We start from the raw sequence: 10,245 nt of genomic DNA on the forward strand, positions 1-10,245 counted from the left end.
TTTGGGAGGCCAAGGCGGGTGGATCACGAGGTCAGGAGATCGAGACCATCCTGGCTAACACGGTGAAACCCTGTCTCTACTAAAAATAAAAAAAAATTAGCCGGGCGAGGTGGCGGCCGCCTGTAGTCCCAGCTACTCGGGAGGCTGAGGCAGGAAAATTGCATGAACCCAGGAGGTGGAGCTTCTAGGGAGCCGAGGTTACGCCATTGCCCTCCAGCCTGGGCAACAGAGCGAGACTCCACCTCAAAAAACAAACAAACAAACAAACAAAAAACCCCCAAAAAACCCAGATCTTATCAAGGGTGTGTCATCACTCTCAAAACTTCCCTCGCTTAGCCCATCTTGCAAGGCGCTATAGGATCTTCCCAGGGCATCTTCAGCCTAATTTCCTGCCACTTTCTGACCTCAGCCAGTCCTCCCCATAGGGACTGCAAAGTTCTCTGCTAGCCTTTCTCCCATCTGTCTCCCTCACAGTCCACCTCTGGAACAGACACACTGACAGCAGAGAGGGGTCCGCACCATGAGTGGATGGATGACAGGAAGGAGGAATGCTGGCAGAGCCTGGGGATCTGGGATTTGGAGGAGCAAGGACTTCAGGTGGTTCCAGGGCCCCTGGGCAGGAATGGACAGGGCTTGGGGAATTAGGTGTGGGGGCTCAAGACAGCTGACCACTTGGAGCTCTGGGGAGGGTAGTGGGATTCACCTTGGTGCTGTCAGGGCTCAGGTGGGCATGGGAGTCCTTGAGTCTGGAGATGGCACTGTGACACAGGCCCCCCGTGACCGCCATCAGCGTGTTGAAATTCTGCAGCTGGCGAAGCCTCTAGGAAGAGAAGCATGCGCACAGGGTCGTCACGGGAGGGAGTTCAGATGACAGCATCCCAGTTGAGGTGGGGTCCCAGGCATGTGTGGGTATGGACCGATGTGGGGATCAGACAGGTGAGAGAAGGTGGGTGTGTGCGGCAGGAGTGGGACATGCCATGTGTGGGCCTCACAGGGGTGTCGGATAGTTATCTGAGCCTGGAGGGTCAAGTAGGTGATTGATACCAGGTTAGAAAATCTGGGGAGACAGGAAGTATGGGAAGTTCGGCGGATTTGGGGAGTAGACAGGTGGGTGTGTCTGACACGGCGGGGTCGGGGGAGGCTTCAGATATGTCAGGTTGTCAGCCATCTGGGGGTCTGACTGCTCTGCGTCACACAGGTGCGGGGAGGCAAGAAGGCACAGGCTCTGGGCAGGAGCTGGGAGCCAGGCAGAGGTTAACGGGGCCAGAGAGATATGGAGGAGTTAGACAGATGCTAGACAGGTGTGGGGCCACCAGGGCAGCTGGGGAATTCCCTCGCCCTCCCTTTGACAAATTTGGGCAGAGGTTGCTGTGGAGAGAGTGGGGCCAGGGAGGAATGGAAAACACTCAGACCAAGGAGACCCCAGGCAGACGTGGAGACCCCCAGGTCTAAGGGCCCCTGCAGGAGGAAGCAAGCCAGGGAAGACGCCAGAGGAAGGGCGTGGTCTGCGTGGAAATATGCAAGGGGGCGCGGCCACAGCGGGCCAGAGGGCTTCCCTTTTCCCCAGAAGGATGAGAAGGTGTCCGGAAAGGAGGGGGAAGGGAGGGGAAGAGAAGGGCTTAGCACAACAGGGCGGGGCGGGGAGAGCCCGGACGCAATGGGGAGCGATGCGCAGTCCCGAAGCGACCCCTGGGGCCAGGGGACTGGGAATCGAAGCCTCGGTAAAGGATGGCACAAAGGTGGGGGCATGGAAGGGACACTCTCATTGACCTGGGGATAGAATATTCGGGCCTAGGGCTTGGAAGCCTGTCACGTCTACGGCCAAGGAGTGGGGCCACGGTGGGTGGGACGCGGTGACATCAAGGCCAAAGAAGAAGTAACGGTCCTGAGTTGGAACGCCCAGACTGTGGCCTCTGGGGCGGGGCCGGGAGATGCGTGACGTCACCGCCGGGATGACCCTGTGAGGTCGGGGGTCTGGAAGGTGGAGGGCCAGGTAGCTGCGTGCAGTGGCCTTCGCAGCCCCAAGGGGCGGGCCTCACCTGTGCCACGTGAATGAACTTCTCCAGCACCTGTGCGCGCTGCAGAGGCCCGGGACGGCTCAGCACCATCACCTGCACCCAGCGGGACACGCTGTTGCTGAGACCTACAGAGCCCTCCAGGGCGGGGCAGCCTCGTACTGAGCCCTGCAAAACGTAGCTCCGCAGGTCCTGGGGCTGGGAGCGAGGTGGGTGTCAAGGTGGGCAGTGGTGCTCAGGGCCTGCCCTTCCATGGCGTCCAAATAGTAGTCACGATTTCTGATGTCCTAGCCTGGTCTAGCCTGAATGACCTTTGTCATCTGTCCCCCCACCCTCAGGCTGCTACATGTCCTTGACCTCACCATGCTCCTCTCCCATCTGAGGAGGCATGTTTAAATATAGCCAGGCACTATATTTGACAAATGATCGTATTAAGTAATTTAATCCTCATAACTCTGTGAGGTATCATTCCATTTTCGAGATGAGACAGTTGAGGCACAGAGAGGATAGGTAATTTGCCTAGGGTCACACAGGTATGAGTCAGGGTGGGAGTCTCTATGCCCTTAACTCTACACCTGACTGGTATACAGTCAGCAAAGGCAAGGACGGGGAAGATGACTTGAAATCAACGTCTATCTGTTCTGCCCAATGAGTGTTCATTTCATACCCGCATCCACTACACTATCTTTGCACACACATCACACTCACACACACCACACTCACACACACAATTGGGACAGTTTCACATGAAGGAACCAGATCCCCACCTTCCCTTAAAATGACGATGTCCAAATGGCAAAAGCTAACACATATGTATGTTGAAGCACATGAAACTGATCCTTGGGTAGGTAATATATGGCAATTTCAAATGGTTCAAGCAGATAGCATTTACCCTGGACCAGTCACTGTTCCCGCAAGGCAGGAACTGTTCATATCCCCTTTTTACAGATGAGGAAACTGAGGCACCATGAATTTAAATGCTTGTTGAATAAATGATAAAATATTTTGAGCACTTAGTAAGTGCCCGTCACTGCAATAAGCACTTTATTTATTTATTTATTTATTTATTTATTTATTATTGTCTTTTGAGACAGAGCCTCGCTCTGTCGCCCAGGCTGGAGTGCAGTGGTGTGATCTCGGCTCACTGCAACCTCTGCCTCCTGAGGCTCAAGTGATTCTCCTGCCTCAGCCTCCCTAGTAGCTGGGATTACAGACATGCGCCACCACACCCAGATTATTTTTGTATTTTTAGTAGAGATGGGGTTTCACCATGTTGGCCAGGCTGGTCTCAAACTCCTGACCTCAGGTGATCGCCCCCCTCGGCCTCCTTAACTCATTTTCCTGGGCCTTCTAGCACACAGGTTTTAGTTTAAGACTTTGGAGATCTCTGCTGAATGACCATGCAGGTGTCCTCTCAGTCCTGCCTTCCCCCAGCCAATCCCTCCCCTACCCCAATCTCTCCCCTGCTTGGGACAGGGACGGGAGGGGGTCCTCACCGTGATAGCCTGGAAGGAGCGGAACTCCAGGTAGGTGAGGTGCTGAGCCAGCTCCCCCGTCTCCAGGTGGTCGAAAAGCAGGGACACTTTGCGCTTTTTGCCCAGGCCTGGGCTGCTCATGGGGGGCGGGGGGCCAGGGCCACCAGGGCTCAGGCTGGGGGCCAAGAGGGGCAGGGGATTGGAGTGGTTCACAGTTGAGGGCTTGGGAATGCAGAGGGAGATGGCAGAATGGGGATGGGGCAGGGGAGCGGGGAGCACAGGGCTGACTCACAGGTTAGAGGAGTCTCTCAGGTTTCTCTGGGCCGAGTTGCCCTCCTGGGCCACGGTGGCCCAGAAACGACCTATGACTTCTTCCAGCTGGGGGTCCTGGTGCATCACCTCAGGGTGTTGGGTCAGCCAGTACCTGGGAGTGGTTTGGAGATGGTGAGATGAGACGGGGGGTGGCGAAGGTCTCTACAAGGGGTATTTTGGGCTGAGAAATTTCTAGGTGCTGAGGTAGGGGTCTCTAAATGTGTGTGGGGGTCCCTGGAGGGTCGGGGTTTGGAGGGGCACCAGGCTCGGGGAATCTCTGGAGTAGGATGGGCATCTCTTAACACAGACTGGGGGATCTGTGGGAAACAGACTGGGGAGTCACTTGGAAGTGGGATTATTGGGAAGCAGGATTGTGGAGGGTCCTAGGAACTAGACTGGGGGCTTCCGGGCGTGAGATTTTTGGAGGGACAGAATGAGGGGGTCTTATGGGCTAGGCTGGGGTCTGTGGGAGGTGGAGATTTTGGGGATCAGGGCCAGAGGTCTCTGGGCACCAGCTAAGAGGGTCTATGGGATCTGGTTGGTGAGGGGGGTCTCTAGGAAGTGGGGGTTCTAAGGAACAGAACTGAGAGGGTGTTAGGAACCAAGCTACGGGTGTCTCAGAAGTGGGATTTTGGCCTGTGGGGCTGGTTGGGTCTGTGGGAACTGGGCTGGAGAGTCTCTGAGGAATGTTTTTTGGGGGGCAGCAGGATGGAAGTCGTGGGTCCTGAGAGTAGGGATCTTGGCCCAGCCCTACCTGACCAGGTGACAGATCTGCAGCCGTCTCAGCTCCTGGGTGTCCCCTGTGGCCTTCTGGTACTTGAGTTCTGGTCAAGGCTCTGTTATCCAGGATCCATGACCTGTCTGCTCCCCATTCCAATTGCCCAGGTTCTCACGACTCTGCCCTCCGCCCTCCACCCATAGCTCACGGTCCTGGAGGATATAAGGTCAGCAGGCGGGCAGCCAGGTCGGCAGAGGGCAGCACCCAGCTGTGCATGGCCAGCACCATGTTGAGCATGTGGTCCCCGTGGCACAGGCTGCCAGCTGAATCTGGGGTGGAAGGAGGGGGACTCTGACAGAATGGCCCTCAGGCAATGCACAGCGCAGCCTCCAGATCCTGCGGGACCGCCTGGTTCAAAGACCAGCTCTAACGGTGATCCCCGGCATGACCTTGGACAGGCAACCTAACCTCCTGTGCCTCCATTTCCTTATCTGTATTGTGCACGGGGCAGCATCACCCCTGGCAAGTCTTGTTGAAGATTGAAATAGCACCAGACTGGCCGGGCACAGTGGCTCGCGTCTGTAATCCCAGCACTTTGGGAGGCCGAATCGGGTGGATCACATGAGGCCAGGAGTTCGAGACCAGCCTGGCCAACATGGTGAAACCCCATTTCTACTAAAAACACAAAAATTAGCTGGGCCTGGTAGCACGTGCCTGTAATCCTAGCTACTCGGGAGGCTGAGGCAGGAGAATCTCTTGAACCCGGGAGGTGGGGGTTGCAGTGAGCCAAGATCAGGCCACTGCACTCCAGCCTGGGTGACAGAGCGAGACTCTGTCTCAAAAGAAAAAGAAAAGAAAAGAAAAAAAATGTATATAAATATATATATATAATATACATTAAATATCTATCTATCTATATATAGATATGTATGTATTTCCATTTCAGGAAAGAAGAAATGTAGGTGTTTCTCTTATCTCTAATGTAGTGATTGAGTTTCATTCCACCCAGCCCTGCTCTCATTTTACCTCCAAAAACTGAGGCAGAGAGAAGTGGGTGCTGAGCCTGAGGTTAGGGCCGGGGAGGCTGCTGGGGAGAGGACACTCACCGAAGGACTGGATGCATTTCTCCAGCAGCTCATCTTCGCTGCAGCCGCCCTCGCTCAGCAGGCCCAGGTTCATGGAAGCCATGACCTTGCTGATTTCCCGGGGGCTGGGGCATGTCTTGTGGCGGCGCGTTTGGCGGGGCCGGCCCCGCCCTCCTGTCTTTCCGGTGCATTCCTGGTGGGACTTTCTGTGGGCATAGCCCCCAAGGAGTCATGGGAGCCCCTTCCTTCGGACAGACCCTAGAATTCCTCTTGACCCTAATGCCCCAAGGCACCACGGGAGAGGCTTCCTAAAGGCAAAGCCCCTGGGTTACCCCTGACCTACCAGAGACTCATGGGAGAATCCCCAGGAATATTCCAGATCCCTGGGGGAATCATGGGAGCCCTCTCCCACAAGCAAACTCCCAGGGATATTCCTGCTCCCTTCAGGGAATCAGAGAGGAAGATCCTCAATACCAGGGGTCCTCAGCCCCCAGGACACGGACGGGTACCAGTCCGTGGCCTGTTAGGAACCAGTGGGCGAGCGAGCACCCCTGCCTGAGCTCTGCTCTGATCTGTCAGATCTGCTGGGGCATTGGACTCTCTTAGGAGCATGAACTTCGCATGCAAGGGATCTAGGTTGCATGCTCCTTATGATAATCTAATGCCTGATGATCTGTCACTGTCTCCCATCACTCCCAGATGGGAGCATCCAGTTGCAGGAAAACAAGCTCAGGGCTCCCACTGATTCTACATTATGGTGAGCTGCGTAACTATTTCATTATATATTACAATGTAATAATAGTACAAATAAATCACACGATACATGTAATTAACTTGAATCATCCCCAAACCATCCCCACCCCCTTCCACAAAACCAGTCCCTGGTGCCAAAAAGGCTAGGGACTGCGGCTCAGGACTACTCTGAATCTCCCAGGGAATCACTGCAGAAAACTCCTGGAACCACTCAGGACCCCTCAGGGAATCATAAGAACTCCCTCCCCAGGCATTGCCCCCAACTTCCTCTTGACCGCTTCCAAGACATCCTGGAAGAGACTTCCTGTTGGCAGATCCCGGAATTACTTCTGGCCTCCCAGGGACTCATGGGAGGAGACCCCTGGGATCTCTTCCGTCCTCCCTAGGCAGAGGCATGGGAGGACATGCCTTCAGGAATTGCCGCCTCAGGTCTCTAATACACACCCCTCCTTCCTCCTGCAGCCCTCAAGAGAGCAAGGCTCCTGGACCAGTGCGATGGCTCACGCCTGTAATCCCAACACTTTGGGAGGCCAAGGTGGGTGGATCACTTGAGGCCAGGAGTTCGGGGCCACCCCGGCCAACACGGTGGAAACCCCTGTCTCTACTAAAAATGCAAAAATTGGTCAGGCATGATGGCGGGCACCTGTGATCCCAGCTACTCAGGAGGCTGAGGCAGGAGGATCACTTGAACCCAGGAGGTGGAGGCTGCAGTGAGCTGGAACTGCATCACTGTGCTCCAGCCTGGGTGACAGAGTGATTTCTGTTTCAAAAATAATAATAAAAAAATAAAAAAGAGAGGCCTGGCACAGTGGCTCACACCTGTAGTCCCAGCACTTTGGGAGGCTGAGGTAGACGGATCACTTGAGGTCAGGAGTTCGAGAGCAGCCTGGCCAACATGGTGAAACCCCATCTCTACTAAAAATACAAAAATTAGCCGGGCATGGTGATGGGCACCTGTAATCCCAGCTACTTGTGAGGCTGAGGCAGGAGAATCGCTTGAATTTGGGAGGTGGGGGTTGCAGTGAGCCGAGATTGTGCCACTGCACTCCAGCCTGGGTGAGAGAGTGAGACTCTCTGTCTCAATAAATAAATAAATAAATAAAAAGAGAGCAAGGCTGCTGCAAGGAAACCCCCAGGATTTCATCTCTGCCCTTCTCCCACCCCTTCACCCCACTAAGATAACAGACCCCTCTCTCAAGTTAGCCTTCTGGCAGGACCTACAGTTTAGCCTTCAGTCTGGGTCCTTAGATTTGGGACTGGAGAGGAAATACCAGTGCTAAATGGTCTTCTCTGGGGCTCCTCAGAGTTAGGTGAGAGGTTCCTGGGGTTGAGGCAGCTTCAAGGAAGGTGGGAAAATAATCCTCTCATCATGAGGTCATGAGTTCGAGACCAGCTTGACCAACATGGTGAAACCCCGTCTCTACTAAAAATACAAAAATTAGCCGGGCATGGTGGTGCACACCTGTAATCCCAGCTACTCAGGAGGCTGAGGCAGAAGAATCACTTGAACCCAGGAGGCAGAGGTTGCAGTGAGCCGAGATTGCGCCACTGCACTCCAGCCTGGGCAACAGAGCGAGTCTTCGTCTCAAAAGTAATAATAATAATAACAATAATAATTCGTCCTCTGCCTGTTGTCTCCCAGAGGCTGCTGTTCCTGATGGGGAAAGAGGGTAATGGAGAGACAGGGATGGTGGGAGGAGGGAGGGAGCTGAATCCATGTTTCAAACGAAAGTAGAATCCAGAAATTTCTGCCAGCTGTTGTGACTTCATGTTAGTTACTTAATTTCTCTGGGGCTCAGTTTCCTCAAAGGAAAAATGAGGATAGTCCTTGGACCTTCCCCAAGGATTTTTTTTTTTTCTTTTTTTGGAGACAGGGTCTCGCTCTGTCGCCCAGGCTGAGTGCAGTGGACCTTCCCCAGGGATCTTTCTTTCTTTCTTTGGAGACAGGGTCTCGCTCTGTCGCCCAGGCTGGAGTGCAGTGGTGCAATCTCAGCTCACTGCAACCTCCACCTTCCGAGTTCAAGCAATTCTCCTGCCTCAGCCTCCCAATTAGTTGGGCTACAGGCACGTGCCACCAAGCCCAGCTAATTTTTGTATTTTTAGTAGAAATGGAGTTTCACCGTGTTGACCAGGCTGGTTTCGAACTCCTGGGCCCAATGATCCTCCCACCTTTGTCTCTTAAAGTGCTGGGATTATAGGTGTGAGCCATCACGCCAGGCCCCTACCTCTACTCTTTGTTAGACAGGATCTTGCTCTGTCTCTCAGGCTGGAGTGCAATGGCGCAATCAAAGCTCACTGTAACCTTGAACTCCTGGACTCGAGTGATCCTCCTGCCTTAGTCTCCCAGCTAGCTGGGACTACAGGTGTGCACAACCGTACCCAGCTAATTTTGTGTGTGTGTGTGTCGATGGGGGTCTCACTATATTGCCCAGGCTGGTCTAGAACTCCTGGCCTCAAGTTCTCCTTGCCTTATCTTCCCAAAGTTCTGGGATTAGAGGCATGAGCCACTGTTACTAGAAGGGACATTTTAAAGTATTAAATATGTCCTAGGCCAAGGAGGGAGCATTCTAACTAAATCAGCGTTTCCCTAAGTGTGGGCACCCAGCTAGTACAAAAGCATCACCTGGGAACTGGATATAAATACAGATTCTCAGGTCCCAACCCACACCTACAAAATCAAACATTTTAAGGCCGGGGGCAGTGGCTCATGCCTCTCTAATCCCAGCACTTTGGGAGGCCAAGGTGGGCGGATCACGAGGTCAAGAGATCGAGACCATCTTGCCCAACATGGTGAAACCCCATCTCTACTACAAATACAAAAAAGTAGCCGGGCGTGGTGGCACGCACCTGTAGTCCCAGCTATTTGGGAGGCTGAGGCAGGAGGATCGCTTGAACCCAGGAGGCAGAAGTCGCAGTGAGCCGAGATTGTGCCCCCGCACTCCAGCCTGGAGACAGAGCGAGACTCCGTCTCAAAAAAAAAAAAAAGAAAGAAAAAAATAATAAGGGTAAGCCCAGCAACCTGTATTTTAAAAGCCCACCAGACAGTTCTGAGGCACGCTCCAGTTTGAGAACCACTGGTCTAGAGTGTCTCATTGAGTACTTACAGGCCTCTCCGAGGTGGAGGCTATGATTATTCTATTGACAGAAGAAAAACCCAAGACACAGAGCAGTTAAGTGACTTACCTAAGGTCACACAGCTAGGAAATTAGGCAGCCAGGAGTCTACCACTAAATTGCTGGGTGGGGAGGAAAGCCCTTTGCCCATCAGAGTGATTCTGGGGATGGCAGGAGGAGCTACCCAGGCTAGGGAGACACCCACCCTATCTGCCTCTGTGGGAACAGAAGGGCCAGCTTGCCCAGGAGATAGAAGCCCATTCTAGAACCAGCCACACAGCCAGCCACTAGGCCCTGTCCTGCAGCTCCCTGTAGGGCTCTGGAACAGCCAGAAGTGGTTTAAGAGGCAGGGGAGCCACTTTGCCCTGTGTCACACTCCCAGGCCTCTCCTGGGCCAGGGCCCTGCAGGAGCTGGGAGTTTCCAGTCCAAGGGGATGGGGAACCAGGAAGCCCCCAGGGAGGGCAGAGACACACAGCCCAGGCCAGGGATGGAGGTGTGGTGACAAGAAGTGGGAAAGGGGCAAAGAGCAGTTCAAACTCCAGGGACAACACGGTACAGATGCCACATCCAAGCCACTGCCGCCCTAGCTGGCTCCAGGCTCCCTGAACCCTGAAGCATCCACCTGGCCCCCCTGCACCCGGTCCCGAAGAAGCCAGGCATCCTGCCACCCTGGCGAGTGATCTCCCCAGCCCTCCCATGCAGAGGGAGGCCTCAGGGTGCTGCCGGGCTCCCTGGGGAGGGTCCTCTCACCTCTTGCTGTCTTTTCTGTTCAT

At 54.3% G+C, this 10,245-nt stretch overlaps 1 protein-coding gene across 1 annotated transcript in view; it reads right to left on the reverse strand.

Moving 5' to 3' along the window:
- Positions 1–10,245, reverse strand: part of RASGRP4 (RAS guanyl releasing protein 4) — a 27,160-nt gene extending 16,915 nt beyond the window's left edge. Inside the window, exons 1-8 of the mRNA XM_011973400.1 lie at positions 10,223–10,245; positions 5,627–5,811; positions 4,747–4,849; positions 4,557–4,622; positions 3,783–3,914; positions 3,512–3,665; positions 2,040–2,213; positions 704–820 (exon numbers count right to left, since the gene is read on the reverse strand). Coding sequence (XP_011828790.1) covers positions 704–820; positions 2,040–2,213; positions 3,512–3,665; positions 3,783–3,914; positions 4,557–4,622; positions 4,747–4,849; positions 5,627–5,811; positions 10,223–10,245 — 954 coding nt within the window. The remainder of the gene's footprint in view (positions 1–703; positions 821–2,039; positions 2,214–3,511; positions 3,666–3,782; positions 3,915–4,556; positions 4,623–4,746; positions 4,850–5,626; positions 5,812–10,222) is intronic.

This window comes from Mandrillus leucophaeus, unplaced genomic scaffold (assembly GCF_000951045.1).
Source record: "Mandrillus leucophaeus isolate KB7577 unplaced genomic scaffold, Mleu.le_1.0 Scaffold137, whole genome shotgun sequence".
Lineage (NCBI taxonomy): Eukaryota > Metazoa > Chordata > Mammalia > Primates > Cercopithecidae > Mandrillus > Mandrillus leucophaeus.